At 50.3% G+C, this 20274-nt stretch overlaps 1 protein-coding gene across 2 annotated transcripts in view; it reads left to right on the plus strand.

Annotated features, from left to right (window-relative positions):
- ANKS6 (ankyrin repeat and sterile alpha motif domain containing 6) overlaps positions 1–16968 on the plus strand; it is a 49347-nt gene extending 32379 nt beyond the window's left edge. For both annotated transcript variants that reach the window (XM_059411209.1, XM_059411210.1), the window contains exons 14-15: positions 4252–4368; positions 11164–16968. In XM_059411209.1, the coding sequence (XP_059267192.1) occupies positions 4252–4368; positions 11164–11268 (222 nt within the window). In that variant the 3' untranslated portion in view covers positions 11269–16968. The remainder of the gene's footprint in view (positions 1–4251; positions 4369–11163) is intronic.
- The last annotated feature ends 3306 nt before the right edge of the window (positions 16969–20274 follow it).

The raw sequence follows: 20274 nt of genomic DNA on the forward strand, positions 1-20274 counted from the left end.
GACAGGCTTATCCTTTCCCCTGTGTTCTCCTCAAGCGTAGCTGCCCTCCGTCCTGTTACACTGTCACTGTACCACTGACGAATTCCTTGGGAGCCGTACACTCCAAATGGGCGGACTGTATTGTGAGTGAGTTATAGCTCAAGGTTTTGAAAAAAACTGACCATTTTGGCCCCATAAACTCCTCTGTAGGCCCACTAGTCCGCTGGTGTAATCACTGGTTTGGAATATTTCTGGGGCCTGGTCGAGTCCGTGACGATGGTCATCATGACAGTTGCAGTCCTGAGACTCGCTCACTGTCCCTGCAAGCTTGAGATGCTGCTCAGGGACTAACTAGCATTTTGTCTTGAGCAGCAGACAGAGTGAAGCAGCCTTCTTCCTCCCTTGCTTTCCTGCCATAGCCAGTGGGGTCCTTCCTGCCTCTCCAGTGTTTTAAACCTCCACAGCGATGTTTCTCATCGCCAAGAAATCTCTCCCATACGCCGCTGGCGGCCTGCTTTTGTGTGCTGTGTTCTGCGCTCTCTTGGAGTGTGCATCTCAAGGTGTGCTTCTGTTTCTTGAAATGTCTCTGTGTCACAAGGCAACATTCGTCCTGGGTTCTTAGTTGCATCCCCGTTTGGGAGCCGGCATGTCTGGGGGCACACCTTCATTCACCGTTCTCTGGTTCTTGCCGCTGTCCCTTATAGGGAACTGAGATATGTTCCTGATGAAATATGACACTTTCAGAGTTTTAGAGGGAGGGGAGACTATGCAGAGTTGCTGTGGTCTTCACAGCCTCTGGGGTCAGGGAGGGTGCTGAGGCCTGGGGCAGCCCTGTGGGGAGAGCTGGGAGCCACTGACTGGAGGCTTTCTGTTTGTGTCGGGTGGGGTGAGGTTAGCCGAACCAGCTCAGCTGTCCCCCTGTGCTGAGCTCCCCACTGGACCACACAGAAGCTTGACAGCACTGTGTGAGAGTTGCCGTCTGTCCATACAGAGATCCCGTGTTCCCTGGAAGGCTTTAATGAGAGTCGGGTTTTAACATCATGGATTGCCCCTGCCCTCCCCTTCACATCCATCCCTGCAGCTACAGAGCACTTCTCAGTCCTTAAGAAACTCCTTAAAGTACCTGGCATGCAGATAGTACTTTTCCCTCATTTCCAGGGCTCATAAAAAATGTCTTCCCTTTATATGCTTTTAGTCCTTGTTGAGAATTTGGAAGAAGAATGAAGTAAATATATTTTCTCATCCTCTCAATATTGAAACTGGAGCAGACTGATAATTTTCATCTCTCTACCTGTATTTGGATGGATTTAGCTATATATATTGAAAAATCCCAGGTAGTAGTATCTTAAACAAAATAGAAGGTTATTTTTCCCACAGAAGGTGTTCAGTTGAGTCACCAAATCTCCTTCTAGCTCTCTGCTCCACTAGGGTATATGGCCCTCATCCTCAAAGTCCAGAATGGCTGCTAGAGCTCCAGCCATTACCTCCACATTCCAGGCAGCAGAATGGAAGGAGAGAGCAAAATGATACCTACTTTCCTTTTTTAAGAGAGACTTCCTCAAAGTACCATAAACCTTCTTATATCTCATTAGCCAAAAGTTTGTCAATTGACATACTCATATGCAAGGGAAACTCAGAAATACAGTTCTTTAGCTTCATGGAAATGCCTAGCTGACAACTAAGATTCTATTACTAAAAAAAAAGTATTACTAAAAAAAAGTAGGGCATGAATATTGAAAGGACACAGATGTTTCTGCCTCATCCTGCTAACCCTTCAGAAGTGCTCACGTGAGGAGAATTTAGTCTCTGGTTCTCTCCACCTAAAATGAGCTGTGACGGTTTGGTAGCCCACAGGGTTGATAGAGGTCGGAGACTGAGAAGGTCCATTCATCTGGGGATGTAGTAGCATATTGACTGGTGTGGTCATTCAGTCAGCCAGCAAACACAGCTCAGGTCTCTGCCCTCTATCAGGCCCTCTACCAGCGCCTGACCCTAGCAATGGCAGAAACGCCCAGAGCATTCTGGGAGCCCAGGAAGGGCGTCTTTTGAATGAGGGCCAGAGGAGACATTGGCTGAGCATAAACTGACCTTTGAGGGAGGGGAGCAGGGTAGAAGGGTGTCTGGGAAGAGGAAGCAGACATGCGCAGAGAGCCGTCAGCACTTTGGCCTGTTCAGGGCCTGAATGAGGCTGGTGCATCTGGGGCAGAGAGTGGAGCCTGACTGGGCAGGGCCTGGCCGACATGAACGTGATCTGTGCATCGTGGTCCCGAGACCTCCGGCCTCTGGTATGAATGGCAGACCAGGGTTGATGGGGGAGTTAGGGGCAGACTCACAGGAAAGGAGATTGCAGTCAGAAGAGGGTGGCCAGGGTGGGGGGTGCCATAGGCAAGAGGTGCTGAGGAGCTGGCCATGGGGACAAGCAGGGGGTGGGACTGTGGGGAGTGTCCGGCCCAGCCAGGGGCAGGCAGTGTCTGTCAAAACCATGTCATCTGCTCTTTCAGGCCCTCAGCCCCTTTTGAGCCATAAAGTCCCAGAGTGACGTAGGGAGGCACCTCCCAGGGCTTGGGGCTGGGGTCCAAGCAGACCCTTCCCTACCAACTCATGCCTGCTTCAGGGTTGTTTTAATCCAGGAAAGTAAAATGACTATTTAAAATAGAAAAGGCAAGATGGGGGACATTTTTCAGAAAAAAATTCCTCTATCTCCACATGCATCCAATGTTTCAAAGAAAAAATTTTAAGAATCTTGTTCAGTATCTCTGAGGGAATAGAAAACAAGCCTGCTTTTAAAGTGAAGCACTAAGGGTTTTCAATAAGTTGTGAGAGTTTTATTTTAAATGACAACAATATTATATTACATAAAACTATAACGTTTTTGTAATTTATTTTGTTTGCAAAGCTTTATGGAAGCCCTCTGGGTAGACCCAACAACCACCAGTAAGTTAGGTCGGAGGAGGATTCATATATTTCAGGGGGGAAACTGAGGTAAGGTTCCTGGCCAGGTGCCCCGGCAGCAAGTGGGGATCAAGGCTCTGTCTGTCCGCGTCCAGGCAGCCCTGGCTCGGTCCCACGCACAGACCGGAGAGACGGCTATGGGCAGCCAACTCCCTTCCACTTCTCCCTGATGACTACCATTTTGGGGTCTAATTTGCAAGGGCCCATACAAGGGACAGAACCCCTTAATTCTTAGGGAACATCAGGTCACATTAGCAAGGAGGCTGTTGCCTCCAGGAAACCACAGGAGAGAGGTCAGTGGCTACAGCTGTAGCATCAAAGGGTGGTGTGGCCCCTCAGAGAAGAGGAGGTACTTTGGAGCCCACAGCCTGGGTTCCAGTCTTGGCTTTCACTTACTGGTCATGTGACCTCGGGGACTGAATCTCTCTGTGCCTCAGTTTCCCCATCCCCCCCCAACAGAGGATAATAATCATTTCACCCTATGTCAAAAGGCTTAAACGACTGAGTCTATGCCAAATAGTCAGAAAGTGCCTCACACGGTGTTAGCTTTTGTGTCCTCCTGTCATCACCTGACAGTGAGGCTCCAGGACAGACCTGGGGTGTGTGGAGCCGGCCTCCGCCTGCTGAGCTTGCTGCCTCTGAGCAGGACAGACACGGCAACATACCAGCCACATAGCAGGGCAACCTGTTGGTTCTTCGCCTGGAGCTGAGGCCCAAGCTGGGATGACAGAAATGTCAGGGTTTCCCCTATAGCAGCCAAGGGTCGTGTGGCTTTGAGATACCCTTGTTCTGAGCCCTTCTCAGCTTCGGTTCTCCGTAGCCCTTCTTCCCTTTATCACTTCTGCTTGCTGACTTGCTCACTCTGTCTTTCCACAGTTTACCTCTCCCTGGTCCTCAGGGGGGAAACGTGCTGAGTCCCGCCATATATGTGCATTTTCTGTGCGGTTTCCGATCTCTGGGCAAGGGCAGCCACCTGGGATCAAACTTCTAAGAGCAGCCTTGGATCTGCAGCATGCCGGCCACCCAGATTATGCTCTCAGGGACTCCCCTTCCTTGTGCAATGGTCGGGAGTCTTTCCACAGTGCACCTGTCCCGGGATTCCCAGCTAGAGCTGAGGAGAATTAGTCCTTCATAATCCTTTCAACTAAATTTTCATCATAAAGTTATCGTAAAGTAAATCATTATTAATTCACTGCTAATAAGCACTAATAGCTCATAATCATGATATTTCTGGTGTGGATGGGGGAAAAAATGAGGCGTGGGAAAAAACGAGGCGTGGCACCCAGCAGATGGTAACGAATCCCCCTTCTCTCTTTCCAGGTGGACATGGAAGCCTTCCTCACGCTCACCGACGGTGACTTGAAGGAGCTGGGTATTAAGACAGATGGATCCAGGCAGCAGATCTTGGCAGCAATTTCTGAACTGAATGCGGGCAAGGTATTGTTCTCAATCTTTTTCTCCCATTTCAAAGAGCAGAGAGCTCCACTAGGAGTCTTACTAAGCCCTCCGTGTTCCTGAGGACATCTGTGGTCTGATTTTGTCTCCTCTGGCACATCTGGCAGAGGACGGCCCCATGTGCACACTTCTTACCACCGAGTGCTCCCCACCTCCCCGTTCCTTTTCCAGATCTCTCTTCCCATAGAGTTAGCAAAAATACTCCCTGTGGTCATTTCAACCCACATGGCTGGGGATTGCCCTCCAGCGTACAGTGGAAGCAAAGCTGTCGTCTAAGAGGGGCCCTGGAATCAGGCCCTCCTGGGGGTGAGCCCACTCCTCCTCTTACTCACTGTGTCCCCTAGAAGTCATCACCTCCCTGAGCCTTGCTTTTCTCATCCACTGGGGGCTGTGGGGCCGTTGCCAGGACCAAAATGTTTAGCAGCGCCCCTGCCACACACAGACCCGTCAATCACTGTTGTTATTGTTGGCATCCTACATTTTTGTCTAATGTTAAATTTCTGTTTCACCAGCTTTAAACCAAAAATTAACAATGCACCCCAATCAAAGCACACATTGCAAGAAACAATTAAAAAAAAAAAAAAAAAGCATGAGAAGTGATCACCACTCACTTGGCAAACCTTAGCCCATTTGCTGTTGGGCTATTCAAGCTCCTTTGCTTCCTAGTTTCTTCCCTAATGTGGGCTGGACGTTTCTGTCTCCAACAAGGGATAGGACTTGCTTACCTGTTGCTGTTTCACGCTTGGCCTGACAGCCCCTCTCTTGTTAGACAATCATGCCGTGTCTGGGGTTTTGCCATTACAAATAGCACTATAATGGATATCTCTGCCTTGTTCCTTTCTCTTCTGTTGTTTTGTTCCTCGGGCTGTGTTCCACAACTCGAGGTCGTGTCAGAGAGCGTGACCGGTCTTATGGTTCTTTCTGTGTTTTGCTGGGTAGGCACAGAAATATTGAACAGACTTAGAGTGCCAGCAGCAAATAAATATTCATGTAACCCTTTATCATTCACAAGACACTTCCCATACATTTTCCCAGTTAATCCGGAGGCCAGATCCTCACACTTGCCTTGTCCAGCTGGCGAGGGAAGAGAGCCTTGGGGAGGGAGGTGTGCCCAGGTGGAGAGACGGGCAGGCAAGTGAGGCAGGACCTGCACCCGGGTCCTCTTCGTATGTCCCCCCAGCACGTGCTGGGCATGGGGGGCTCCTGCCAGCCCCACTGGGGATGGGGGGAGGTGGGGTCGGGCCTCTTGCTGTCGCCATCATCATTACTATTTCACCTGTTTATAGGCTGCAAGGTGGTCCTTCCAAGTGATTTAGTTGGCAGTGCTTCTGGCGCCTGTGTTTTACCTTGAGTTTTTACTGTTTGTTCTTTTTCTTCTGTAAGTGGCCCATTGCTAGACACAGCTCATCTGTTCCATGGGCCCGGGCTGCCTTGCTTTACAGACGGGGAAGCTGAGGCTCAGGGGTAGATAGTGAGACCCGCCTCCCAGACCAGCACTGTTTCCGCTCTGCTGTGAGATGTGAGGAGCAGGGTGGGGACAGGGGGGTGAGGCGGGCATGGGAGTTGCTGGAAGTTACTAGAAGTGGGCCAGTCTTGGATGGTAGTAAGGGCTTAGCCAGGGAGGTGAAGCCCCAGGGTGGTGCTGGGGCATCAGCGAACCAGAGCAAGCACTAGTCTTCGGAGCATTGATTGATTGATTGATTTTTTTTAAAAGATTTTTATTTATTTATTTATTTGACAGACAGAGATCACAAGTAGGCAGAGAGAGAAGGAAGCAGGCTCACTGCTGAACAGAGAGCCTGATTCAGGGCTCCGTCCCTCGACCCTGGGATCATGACCTGAGCTGAAGGCAGAGGCTTTAACCAACTGAGTCACCCAGGCACCCCTGGAGCATTGATTTAGTCATGAAAAGTAGCCCTTCGATTCTCTGCCGTGTCCCAAGCGTGACGTGGATGTTGACCTCTGAGGCTACTTTGTGCGCAGCACTGCTCTCAGCAGTCACATCTCGTCATTTGCTTAACTACACAAAGCCACTGAGGCTGGGTCCAGTTCATAAGTGAAGGAACTGAGGCAGAGGGAGGTTAAGGAACTGGTCTGAGATCACACTACTGGTAAGTGGCAGAGCCAGAATTGGAACCTGGACTTGGTTTGTTGACCACTATGCTGCCCTGCCTTGGTGTAAGCCACAGATGTGTATGAAGGAGAGCTCCTAACCTTGAGCGAGGGCTGGAAAGACAAGGTCCTGGAAGACATCCCCAAGGAAGTGGCAGGAGGTCTGGGATGGAAAGAAAGATGGGAAAGTTTGGGTAGAGGGTAGAAGAGTACAGACCAGGCAGAGGGAAGCTTGTATGCAAAGTCCCTGTGGTGAGCGGAGGTCCAGTACATTTCAAGATCTCAGGGAGTGCTGGACCTGAGAGCAGGTGGTATGGTGTGTGGGGAGCCCAGATGGGACAGATGAGGCCCCCAGGTGACTGAGGGTGACCCAGTCAGGTAAGGGCAAGGGCTTTGGGGAGCGGGTGGCTGAGTGATGGTAGGGGGATTTGGCCCAAGGTTTGCAGGACCTTTCCTGCTTCTGGCCTCCAGAGGCCAGACTTGTGAGCCAAAGAGAGCATGGAGGTGGGGGAAGCCAAGCCAGTTGAAGGAGGACAGGAAAGGTTCTAGATGTAGCACCAGTGAGGACCATGGAGGGGTTGGGAGGACAGGCCAGGAGCTGGGTGTCACTAAGAGCCTAGCCCAGTGCATGGTAGATGGTAGCTGCTAATGCTTCCAGAGCCTCCCCTCTGCCCTCAGTGACCATGGCCTTTGTGGCCCAGGATCACAGAAAGGAGGCAGACTGGACTGGCTTGAGAGTCTCAGGAACATTAACAGCTGTGATCAGAGTGGATGATGTGGCAGCTCAAGCCGACTCCAGAAGAGAACATTTTTCTTAACAGGGACCAGACCAGGACCTTGCCCAGACCAGGACCTTTTTCATTTTCTCTCCCATTCATTGCCTTTATTCCTGTAGCAGTCTGTTGCTGCACCAAACAAGCTCAGCCTAGAGAAGCAGAAGCATCAATAGGTTCATGGTTCTTAGTTCAGGCTGCATCTCCAAGGACCGTCTACTAGGTAGCTCGGGAACAGCAGGAGTTGGTTCTCACAGCCTCGTGGCTGCAAGTCCCAGACCAACCTGCCAGCGTGGTTGAGATCTCTGAGCGTCCCTCTCCAAGTTTCCCACTGCCACCTTCTTATCGTGTCCTCACATAGTAGAGAGCAGGGAAGCAAGGTCTTTCCTCTGTCTTCTTCTAGGGGCACTGCTGCCAGCATGAGAGTCCCACCCTGTGACCTCATCCAAGCCCCGTCACCTCCCAAAGTCCCCACCATCTCACACCATCCCACTGGGGCTGGGGTTTCAACATAGGAGTTTGGGTGGTGGGGCACCTTTCTTTTTTAACAGTGGTCTTTTGGGGGGCTGGGTGCCAGCTGACCAGCTCTCAACCAAGAGACCTGGGTGCTTCTGACCCACCAGACCGAAGGGCTGGCTCGTCCCACCCACGTCCCTCCCACGGGCAGCATCTACCCTCAAAGTCAGCCAGTTCCACATGGAAATAGGGGCAGAGGGAAAGTCTGAATGACCAGGCAAAGTTCAGTGGACGTAAGGACCGTGCATCACAGCGTGTCCTAGAGCAAAAGCATGACTGGGAGAAGCTAAAGATTACGAAAACCGCTCAACCCCGGGGTAACCATTGCAGCTATGCGCTGCTTCTTAGAGGAAAGAAGTTCTCAGGCCGAGCCTGGCTTCCAGGAGCCCTTTGGATGGCCTTTGGAGGCCCTGGGCCTGAGCTCTTCTGGGCTGGCCCCACCTTGATGGCTACAGGTATCCACTCCCTCTTCAACGCCCATACTTTCTCTTTTGCAACCCAGGCTCAGCCAAGAGGGACCCCCTCGGTGGCTCTGATGCTCTGGACACATTCAAGAACCCAGACCAGGACCCAAGGGAAGGAGGCCCAGCTTTCCTTGTCCACCAGTGTCTTCATGGCTGTGGTCCACAGCATGGTGGGGGGTTGTGGACCCAATTTAGTGGTTCCCCAGCAGCATTTTAAAAAACAGAATAGCATAGAACATGTCAGCATTCTTTGCAGGTAGGAGGGTAAAATTTGTTTCAGTTGTATGTATTTACACGTAACAAGGTTATAACCTAAAATGTGTTTCTTGCACAGTCAAAAAATAGAACATTTTAACCTAAAAGGTTTGATGTTTGTTTTGTTCTGTTGGTGAAAATACCAGGAAAGCAGCATGGGTCCACAGCCTTTCAAGCCACAGGCCTTCCGGCTGAGCCTACCCCCCACCACCAGTATGCAAGTTGTGATGTGTACTCAAGTGGGCTTATTAGTTGACTAGTTTCAAACAGTTTATATGTTGGAGAAGGTCAACCAGAAACTTCACCTGAATTTCACCTTTCATTGGTCCAAAGCCATTGCAGTCTTGCCATCTTGTGTGTGTGTATGACTATCAAAGCAGCACACATTCATTTTACGAAGTTTGCACAGTGCCAGAGAGGGCAAAAGAGTTCTTAGAGGAATCATGATCCAACCAGCCAGAGGCCAGTGCTGTTCACATTTGGAAGATCACTGCAGTGTTTGCTGCCAAATATTTTTCTCTGCGGAGATAAATTTGGATCTATAATTTTACCTCCTCCTTTCTTCATTTAACATTAAATATATGCAGTTACTCGTGTCATTAAAAACTCTTTTTAATAGAATACATTTGCATGGATGTACTAAAATTACCTTATTTTAAATCCCTACTTGTTGGATATGTGGATATCCGAACTTTCTATTAATAATGCTGCAGTGGGCAACTTTGTGTATAAGGCTTTCTAATTATCTCCTCAGAATAGATGTCTAAAAGTGGACTCGTGGAGTCAAAGAGTCTAAATCAAGGTATAGGGCACTTCCTCCTGAATTACTTTCCAGAAAGAGCCAGTGAACTTCCCACCAGCTGGGGGCATGTGGCTCAGGTGTCAGCGGATCCCCGCCAGCACTGAGTGCTCTTGGTTTGCTCTTAGATGTTTATTAATTTGGAGGCCAAAAAGAGTGCCTCGTTTTAATTTGTATTTCTTTAATTACTGGTTAGACTGAACACGTTTTTCTACGTTTCATGGCCATTTGCTTTTTGCTTTTTAGGAATTATCAGGCAGGTCCTTTGAAGCACAGGGGTTTCTAAGGGGCAATTATTGTCATCGTCTTCAGTCATTGTGGACGCCGGGAACAGTTACGGTTTTCCTTGTCTAGGGCTCTCTCCTTCGTAGGAGGCAGAGTGCTGGAACCCTGGCTGGCACTGACCTCGTCTCTCAGGTGGTTCAGGCTAAGGTAGCATGTCATAGTCACATGGCCCTCGTTGCTCCTGTTTAGTTTTTCAGCCTTCTGCAGTTTGCCCAGTGTCACCCCGCTCATTATCCCGGGTCAAGCCCCCTCACAGTCCCAGCATGTCCTCCTGTCTGCCATTTGCAGATAGGAAGTCCATCAGCGCGGGGTCTTGCCGGACGCCACTGCGAGGGAACCGTTGAATAGGGACTCGCCATCTTCTGACCCCATGTCCATGCCTTGCCCTCTGCCCTGCAGCCTTTAGGTTTGTGTTGTTGGACTCCGGGGAGGTATTTTTCTAGCTTATTTAACTTAATTGGAAGGATTGGCATGTCGGGCAGTCTTACTGCCTGCTCAAGTGTCTAGGAGGCCTGGATGGTGATAGAGGTCCCGGCTCAGGGCTCATGGAGGGGTCCCATGGGGCCTGAAGAGTCCACGAAATGAAAGAAGAGAGAATTTGAAGCCTGAGCTCCCTCAGTGGACTTCTTTTTTCCCCTTTTTACTCTTAGCAGAGAACAGTCTGCCAAAGATTATTCATTTTTAATCTGCTTTACATTTTGACCACATTTGTTGGTTTTAAAAAATATGTGTTTAGTCCACACTGCTGTCCTCTGGAGGACAGGACCTGTCAGCTTCCTACTGCCCACACAGGATCTGATGTCACCAGCAACCATTTGAGTACTATTATTATCCCCATTTTATAGCTAGGGAAACTAAGGCCCAGAGAGACTAAGTGTCTTGCTCAGGGTCACTCAGCTAGTAAATGGGAGGAATGGGATTTAAACCCAGGCTGTTTGGTTCCAGTATCTGGTCTCTGTGTATTGCTGCCTCCCAGCCAGGTATTCAGTGAAGATGTTCTCTGGGCTGAAAGAAATATCCACATCCTCCCTCTTTTTTCATCTCAAAACGCGTGTGCTAAGGGGTAGTGTTGTGGGGGGAATGCTGTGGGGCTAGAGTGAGTCATGAATCATTGCCAAGAGCAATCTGACATCTTTTGGGCAAGGGGGAGTACAGCAGTTCAAACTCCCTGTGTAGCAGGAAGAATTCCGCTCCCACTCAATTCCCTAGAAATCTGAGAGCTAGAAAGACACACAGAGTGAGTTGGGAGACAACCTCCCTTCCAGGCCATGTGACCTGGGCCAAGTCAGTCCTGCTCCCTGGGCTCTGTGTCCTGTCCTTGTCTGGGGGATTGGACCCCTGCATGTTGGGGGCCCTTTCCAGCCTTGACATGCTGGGATTGTGGGTGCTGGGGGACATTCTGAGCCAGCGTGTTTTTATTAAACTCCGCACTCTTTTAATTAGATAATTTATTTTCCCCACGATACCCATGGGTTTCTCAAGTATGAGTTGAGCATTACCAACACTATGTCAATTGAACTAATAGTTAAAAGATTTAACAAGACATTGTGTCTGTTTTTGATTTCCTCCACAGGGACGCGAGAGACAAATTTTACAGGAAACCATTCACAACTTCCACTCTTCCTTTGAGAGCAGTGCCAGCAACACCAGGGCCCCCGGAAACAACCCCTGTACATGATCCTCCCTCCTGTGGTGACCAGCGTGAGCTTTCTGAATCCCAGTGCTACCCTCACGCAGCCCGTGTTCCGGCCATCAACTCCTCCCCATTCCCTGAAACACGCCCCGGTTGGTCACACCACCATGTGTTTGTCACGTTCCCTCTGCCCCAGATGCCTGTCTTCCCTTCTCTTCTCTGCTTTCGTAGTTGGTGATGCTCTTGCTGTAACAAACTCCAACGCGGTAGACTTATCCTCATATGAAGTCCGGTATGGCTGCTTCTGCTTGGCAGGTGGCTTCCCACTGTAATTTGGGGACCCAGTTCCTTTCACCTTGTGGCCTTGTCATCCCCAGGGGCTTCAGCATCTTTGCTTCTTGCTGGCAGAAAGGGGAAAGGGGCGATGGAGAAGGCACAGCCATTCTGAACGACGTTCCTCTCCACTGTTCTTGCTCTATCCTCTCCTGCTCAAGTTCCATTGGCCACTGGTAGTCACATGGCCCCACCTGGCTGCATAGGAGGCTGGGAAATGTAGTCTTTGCTCAGGTGGTGGCTGCCCAGCAGCAAGTCTACACTTAGCCAGGGCGGCGCCATGTTTTAGAGGAAGCTTAGCTTTCCCTGACACATCTTCCCATAAAACTTCTAACTTTTTCTTTGTGATCCAAGTCACCGATCCAGTAAAGCCTTCCTTGACTCCCTTATACAGAAGTAACTTTTTAGGACTCCGTTCTAACACCCGGCTGCACCGACTGCCTACAACACACAGCAGGTGTTCAGGATGTGTGCATTGAATGCGTTTGTCTTTATTGCGATGGCAGGCTTTTCTGTAAGAAAAAGAGTAGGTCTGCTTTGTGATCTCAGGTCCCTTCTCCCTTCTGGCCGTCAGTGTTCTCACCGCAAGATCTAGGGTCAGGCAGGAGGAGGCTCCGCCGATAGTCTGCTCTGCTCATGCCATGTCGCCATAGGCTTTCCTGCACGTCAAGGGGGAGCAGAAGACCCTAATATATTGCACAGTGGAGGGAGTTTGGTGCTCAAACTTTCTAGACAAAGAAGCCAAGTGTTTGGAATTTCTTGTACACCCTGTTAATGCTATGTTCCTCAGAAGGGAATCGGTCCCTACGGTTTTCTGCCCCTATTACATTTGCAGAGCTTCGACAGTAGCTTTTAGAAGTGTTTTCAAGTGAGTCATTTGGCCAATGCTTGTAGCATTTGTTAACATGCTGGGTGCCGGGGCTACAGAGACAAGCTAGAGCCAGTCCCCACCCTTGGGGACCTTTGTAGGCAGGAAAGGACAGGAATGGTTGGTCCCAACCTCAAGAGGCAGAATGGCAGAACTCAGGCTCAAAGTTCACCTCCAGCCCTGTGGCTGGCCAGCTGCATGGCCTGGGACAGGTCACTTGGCCTCTTGCTCAGAGCTGAGAGCCGATGTGCAGAAAGCTTTTAGTCTGTACAGAGCACCCAGTAGGCCGTCGCCTTCACAGAGTTCTTATCTTTGCCATAAGCTCCACCAGGCTACTTGCTGATCTCCTTGGGAGGTGTGGCCACCCATGTCCCTCCCCAGCCACGAAGGCCTGCTCCCCCTCCATTGGCTTTGCAGGGCAGCTCTGACCACCTCATGTTTCCCCCACCCCTGCCCGTTGAGAAAGCTTCTCCTCCCTCCTCCCATCCTCCCACTGGTAGCAGCCTACTTTCAACATTCCCGGGAGGAGGCTGCACTTTAGCCGTCACTGACAGGCTTATTTGTAAATAGTCCTCAAAGCCAGGCCGTTAAGGAGACATGGTCAATGCACACGTACTGTGTGCAGCAGCTTGAGGTCAGTGTCGTCCATCCTCTCTGTCACCCTGGAGAGCCCTGCACATCTGGGAAACCCACAGAGTGAAGCTACGTGCCAGTTACACAGCCCAGGGTGGGCATAGCTGGCCCAGACCTGGCTCTGGTGGGCTTCCAGGCCCAGGCCTTTCCACTGATCCACGTAGACTTCCGGAGCTGGAGGCACCGGGTATCCTCAATGTTGTAATGTACTGATGTCTCTAGGGCTTAGTTCTCAATAGGCCAAAGGTTGTTTGCCCCTGAAATACACTGGTCTCTGAGTTACGTGCCCCGAGGTTCTTTGTCTGCTTCCTGCTGCTGTGCTAGTTTTTCCGTAAGCCCCCTATCCGTGCAGCATGCTGCCAGGTATATTTGACTGAACGTCCGCCACACACACAAACTGTGCTTTATGGGGGCAGCTTTCCTCATCTGATGGCCCAGACAGAGCGGGGCTGATTCTCATCTTGCAGGTGGGAAAACAGGCTTGGGAGAGGTGCTTCTCTTGGCTTTTCCATTGGAGTCAAGTGGCTCTAAGGCTTTTCTCCCAGGCAGTTTGTGTGCTGTCTGATGAGAATTATCTAGCACACTTTCTGGGGCATGATCTTCCCCTTCCTGGTGACATTCCCCACCCCACACATGTATCCCGCACCCCCCCACACTCCCACCAGTCTGTAAGAGGCCATTCTCCTCCATAGGAAGTGTTTCCCTTGCTCAGTGACCTGAACCAGCATTCCCCAAAGTGGGTTCCTTGGAACACTACTTCCATGGGATATTAATGGGTTTTTCATAAAGAAAAATCAAGGGAGTGTGTATGTGAAAGTGGGGTAGGGCATTATGTGATCAGATAGGTTTGGCGGGCACTGGGTTAAAGCCCAGTTATATGACTGTCTTGCTGCAGGACATCTCAGTACCTTCAGCTTGCCTGCGTTTGTAGGGCCTCTTGGAGGCAGCTGTGTAACATGTAGCATTTCCCATATGTTTGCTCACAGATCACCTCTTCATGGTGCTCTTGCAAGACAGGTTCCTGGGACACTGTCCAGGAAGCCTTCTTTGACTGGGACAGTGGCAGCCACGAGGACTCAGCTGCTGGGAGTTGGGTGAGGGGGCACTCAAGGGCTTTAGCTGGGTCAGGGATACTCAGTCCTTCTCTGTGCCCAGCATTTCCTGGCAGAGGGGCCCTGCTTTGGCAGTAGGACATCAGGGTTGGGGAGTCCCCTGAACTTTTGGGTGATTGGGACCTGGCTCAGAGGACTCTCCATCTTTTGCAGGGGAGAGGGCCCTGTTCCCCAGCCTTAGTGCCATAGCCCCACTGGTGTGTGCTGTGTGTTCGTGCCACAGCCCCCGCCAGCCAGGGGATACTCCTGCCACCTTCCTTCGGTGCCAGACCATTAGATAGAAGCCAGCTAGTTTTGCAAGGAGAATGCTTACATTCACCAAACATGCACTGAGCATCCAGCCTGTGCCTGCCCTTACTTGTGTTTTGGATCCAGAGTTGAAATATGCACATTTCTGCCCTTAAAGAGCCCAGAGTGTCTTAGAAGAGACAAGCATGTAATAAATGTGTTACAGTGCTGTGTGAGGAGTCTTATAATGACTTATGATGAAGGCATGTGCTAGGTTCGTGGCTCTGAGCACATTGTCTGTGATGGCTGAGGTTTGGCCCAGTAGGAGAGGGCTAGCAGATGAGGAATCTAGCGGGCCCCCAGACAGGGACAGCCTGTGTGAAGTTGGTCTGTATATAACGTTTGTGCACTACATGTTGCTTGGGTTGTTAGATACCTGTTTTTCTGATTTGGGTTGGGTTTTATTGTTGTTGTTTTTTGATTTGGGTTTTTTAAAATGCATAGAAACAGTTTGTCCCCCTGGAGAGAGCACTGAATCTAGAGTCAATCCTAACACTGGGTTTTTGCTCAGCCACTTACTGGGTAACAGCTGGCTTTTTTTGTTGTTGTTGTTTTTAGAAGAGGGTAGTGCTCTCCAAGGTGCTGAAGATCAGATGTAAGCAAGAAAGCCCTTTTCACACCATGTTGAGCCATGCAGATTTGAGAACTCCCCACTATGGCTGCACATCTGAATTTAATCTCAGCCTCCCTCTCTATCTCCCCATCCTCCTCTTCCCTACCTCCCACTTGCCCAGATGTAGCCTTAGCTAGGGAGGGGAGCAGCGGGTAAGGCCAGAAGAAGGGACCTCCCGCCAGAGGGAGCAGCAGCTTAGCTGGGCTCTGCTGGCCTCAGAGTCCAGGGAAGCAAGAATTGTCAGAGGATCCCCACACTCCAGCAGTTCTGACTCTGGGGGTTTGTGTCTTTGGGATTCCCAGCAAGGTGAACAGAAAGAAGCAGGAAGGCTTTCCAGCCAAATTGCAGGAGCTGATCCAGCAAAGAGGAAGCAGGAAACCCTTCCATTTTCTCTTACCTTGGAGCTGCCCAAGGACACAGCCATGCAGGCGAGGATCAGACTAGGCTGCTGTGGGCACCTACGCTGACCCATGCCACCAAGAATGCCTCCCAAAGCTCGAGACTCTTCTTGGGAAGATTTTGCAGCCCAGCCTGAAGGTGTTGTGAAGCATCATCTGTGCCCATCTGTCCTTGTCCATTTCAAGCAAGATTATCGTGTCTTTTTAACTAACAGATCCTGTTCAACATGCAAGGACACCCGATGTTTTTTCCTGATAAAGTCAATACCAAATTCTGTAGGACAGGCCAGAGAATGAGTCTCCTCCCCAGGAGGTGGGAGGTGAATCACCTCCTCTGGGCAGGTTCTCCTTAAATATTTCTGGAAGGTCTGCCAGACTCGCCACTGGCCTCTGGAGGTGTCTGCTCCTCTGGAACATGCCGCCTAAGAGGGGATTAGACTCTGCCTGAAATTTCAGCCCCTCATCTAAGAAGCCAGTCTGTATGGACAGTGATTCACCAAAGCTTGGGATGACAGAAGGGAAATCAACACAGAATCACCGGTACTGGGGTAGAGCAGAAAGCCCAGTTCATCTGTCTCCAGTTCTTTCTAAAGCAGAAACACCCAGGGATCCCTCCTCAGGGCCCTGCCCAGTGGGGTGAGCCAAGCCCACCAGGTTCCCAGTTCCTGTCAGAGCCAGGTCCCTAGGGTTACTGGACAAAGGGCATGGCTGTCTTCTTCAGGGAGATGTGTCTCTACCCTCCAGGTAACTGGGCTAAAGTTTAGCCTTGAGTCCTCCATAAAGCTGCTGTATCCTTTGATATGAGACCAAGTTGCCATTTTGTTTCAGCTCTCCCGAGTGGGTTCCCATGTTCCTCAGCATCATACATCACTTTTTATTATTATTTTCCTCATGAAGGGACTTGATTTCTCTAAAGGACTTTTGTTTGCCAAATGTGTATTAAATAACCATGTATTTGTCTTCCCATGTTGATTTTGCTCATCAAAGGCATAAATGCTGCTCGTTTTCCTTCCCGTGACAACCTTTCCAGTGCAGGCACTCGCAGTGAGCCAGTGAAGCTGTGGGCTGCCCTGTCTCTCCCACACCTGCCCCACTGGGCAGCTCTCTCAGCCCCTTCCTGCCAGGTCAGTGACCATGGCCCACAGATTTTGTTTTGCCATGATGCATCACGTCCTCTTTGATCCCCATCATCTATTTCATCCAGTCCCCCCCCCCCCACTGCCCCTCTGGAAACCACTAGTTCTCTACAGTTAAGAGTCTGTTTCTTGGCTTCTCTCTCTCTCTCTCTCCCTTTTTACACTTTGTTCTGTGGCATAAGGACATTAATCTCACCAAGGTCCCCCGGGTACAGGGAACAGCGGGTCTGAATGCAGGGCTCACCTCTCATTCTTAGGAGGGGCCACGTTTTCTCCAGGCTGTCTTGCTGCCTTTCAACACACAGAGAAACATTAAATTGGTATGAGCCCCACCAGTAACAAAAATAAAACCTGTTAGTCTGTATGGCTTGTTCACAATTTTTAAAAAAATTTTTTTGGCAGGCCGGTGGGGCGGGCGGGGAGGGTGGGTAGCGGGCTGTGTGTGCTCATGAAACACTGTAAATAGCTGGGAGATTCTCTTTGTTCTAAGAATTCTTACAAGTCAGGGGACTGCCTCGTGTCCTCGTGTTCTGCCATCAGTCCCTCATGGTGGCACACTCGGTGCCACAGAGCATACATACAGGAAGCGGAAAGAAGCAGCCAGAGGAAGGCCAAGGTCTGTGGGGCCCCAGAGGGCAGGGCAAAAATACTGGGGAGACCATGGCAGTAGAGCCAGCTTTCCGGGAGGAGGAACATTCCAGGAAGCAGAGCTCCCTCCAGAAGGGCCCCCAGAGACTGGGCCAGCATGGAGCAGGACAGCTGCAGGGGGGGGGGGGGGTGTCACATTTTGAATGAGGATTGGACCCAGCAGTTGGTTCCCCAATGGCCCAAAGGTGGAGACGACTTGAGAAAAACAAGAAGGCGAGGAGCTTACCTGACAATACACACATTTTGTAGGACTGGCCTTGATATGAGTTGCTCCTACTCAGCAAGAGCAGGTGGTGGTGACAGTAGTTCTAGTTTTACTGATGTGTCAATCTAAGAGTATGAGAAACACTGTATTAGGTCACTTTTGAGGTCCCTTCCTACCCTGTGATTCTATGAAGATCTCTGAAAAGAAGGCGGAGTGGCTTATCAATAAATTAAATACAGAATTACCATGTAACAGCAATTCCGCTCATAAGTATATACCCCAAAGAATGAAAAATAGGTATTCAAAACAAAACAAAACTTGTATGCAGATGTTCAGAGCACCTTTCACAATAGCCAAAAGGTGAAAACAATACAGAAAGCCATCAGCAGATGAAGGGATAAAGAAAATGTGCTACAGCCGCCCGGAATACTTCTCAGCCCTGAAAAGGAACAGAATGCTGCCACATGCTGCCACCTAGACAAACCGGACAAGAGACTCCGTGTTATGTGATTCCATTCATATGAAATGTCCAGGATAGGCAACTGGTAGAGCCAAAGTTTGGGGGGGTGCTAAGGAAATGGGGAGTAACTGCTTACTGGGTAGCGGGTTTCTTTTGGGGTGATGAAGTTCTAGAACTAAACAATGATATGGTTGTCAATCACAGATGTACTTAATGCCACGGAATTATGCACTTTAAAATGGTTAAAGCAGTAAGTTTTAGGTTATACACATTTTATCATAATCTTTAAAAAAGAAGAAAGAAGAGGGGAGCTCATCCCCTGGCTGTTTGTCCGTCCTCCCGTCTGTCTGCTTGTCTGGACCTTGTCATTAGGGTGACAGATCATAACCACCCTAGGGTCTTCCTCCCTTCTCCCTCCCACACTCATGTACACACTCCTCTCTGTGCCCTTCGTCAGAGGGTCTCAAGCCAGTGTCTCTGGGGCCTGGCACAGAAAACCCTCACACATGAATGGGGCTGGCCTCATCCTGGCTCTGGGAAGGGAAGTCGGTTTGGAAGGCGGGAACTTTTTCCAGGCGCCAGGTAACCTCACACACTCCAGGCCGCTTGCCCTTTCTCTGGCTCTCCTTACTTTTCCCCAAGGGCCTCGGAGCATCTCTGCTTCACTCACTCACAGGCTCTTTCAGCCAAATAATTGTCTCCACTTTCATCACAATCAGAAACACTCCCTTTGAGTCACAGACCAGTGTTTTCAGAAGCCCTTCTGTGTTGGCATGGACACCCATTGGATGAAGGACTTCTTCAGCTGTTGAGTTAATACCTCCGAGGGGCCCAGCCTCATCAATTCCCACTTACCCCAATGCAGCAGCCTCCAGCCCTGTGCCCCAGCCTCCCTCTGCCCAGTCCCACTTGCCCCTGTCCTGCCGCGAGGGTCCCTCCCAAGACAGCTCTTAAACCACATGCCAGGGGCTAATGTCCACAGAGTCTGCTCCTGGGTCACCCAGCCTGTGAGCAGGGTTTATAAAGGGGGAGGCTGTGTGTGTGTGTAGGGGAACTCAGCCATGGAGAAGGATCTAGAACTGGAGGGTGTACACCCATGTCGCTGCAGCTTCTGTAGGTCGGCTTCATCGGTGAGATGACCTCAGGGAAAATGGATTTTACTAACTCCTCACCACGGACAGTGGTCAAGAGCCTGAGTCGGGATCCTCTGAGAGAATGCCCACCAGGCCACCTGGAGCCCCAGGCTGGACGAGAGGCCTGTGGATGCTGGCAGCCTTCCTCAGGTAACCAAAGTTCTGTTTCTTCACCATCTCAGGCCCTGGGGATGCACCAAGGGAGAAAAGCAAGGTCTGTGCCTTCGTGGAACTTACAATCCCAGGTGTTGGTAGAAATCCTGGCTCACAGGGCAGGGTGAGGAGTAACTGAGAGAATCCAAGTAGAGCTCAGCACAGTGCCTAGCACAGGGCGAGTGCTCATGGGGCATCTGCTGCTTTTAATCACTCATGTCTCTCCCTGTTCCTTGGGGGTCAGGGCCAAAGGAGCTCTGTGCCAGTCATGGGGCAGGGGACATGGTGCTCTGCCACCTTAATGAGCCCTGAGCTGCTAGCCATCAGAGGGCCCGGGCTATGGACTGGTAGTAAGGGCCAAGGAGGCACCCAGCCAGGTGAACTGCAATAATGAATGGAAAATATTTGTTTATTGCAAAGCAATGAGCTTAACACATGTGGTTCAGTTTACAATATGCCATTGTTTAGGAAGAACACAGAACAACGCGTTGAACCAAAAGGCCCAAGGTGCAACCTGTGTTCTTTAAACCTGTATAATAGCCCTGTTTGATCCACATTCTGTCACCCACTTCCACATGGATCACCCAACCTTCCTGGGTTGCAATGACGTTTTTTATTTAAAAAAGTCTATTTTAAAAGAAATGCACAGTTCATTATCCATAAGATTATTTTGATGAGCGAGATGTGACATGCATACATTTTTCCATCCTCTCTTGAGAGCCCTGAGATCAGGTGTAGCTTTCACCAGAGCCCCATGGGGGTTCCAGGATGCAGAGCCTGGGGCTGGGAGAGCCCTTCTCTGGATGGAAATCTCCCACCTGGGAAAAGCCTTCAAATGGGCTTCTGCTGACACTCAGCGAGCTTTCCAAGCTTCCCAAGTGTTTGAGTTTGTAACTGGAGAACAATGGGCATGTCTGTCTGTGTGAGGGATTGGTAGTAATACTTGCATGGTGTTGTCTTAGAAGCTACAGACTTGCTTCTCGAAATGGTATGAGAGAAGGTGCTCCCCCGTACCCTCCCGTGCATTAAACTTATCGTGCCCAACATCTGTCTGAACACCGTGATGCCCTC

Source organism: Mustela nigripes, chromosome 9 (assembly GCF_022355385.1).
Source record: "Mustela nigripes isolate SB6536 chromosome 9, MUSNIG.SB6536, whole genome shotgun sequence".
Classification (NCBI taxonomy): Eukaryota; Metazoa; Chordata; class Mammalia; order Carnivora; family Mustelidae; genus Mustela; species Mustela nigripes.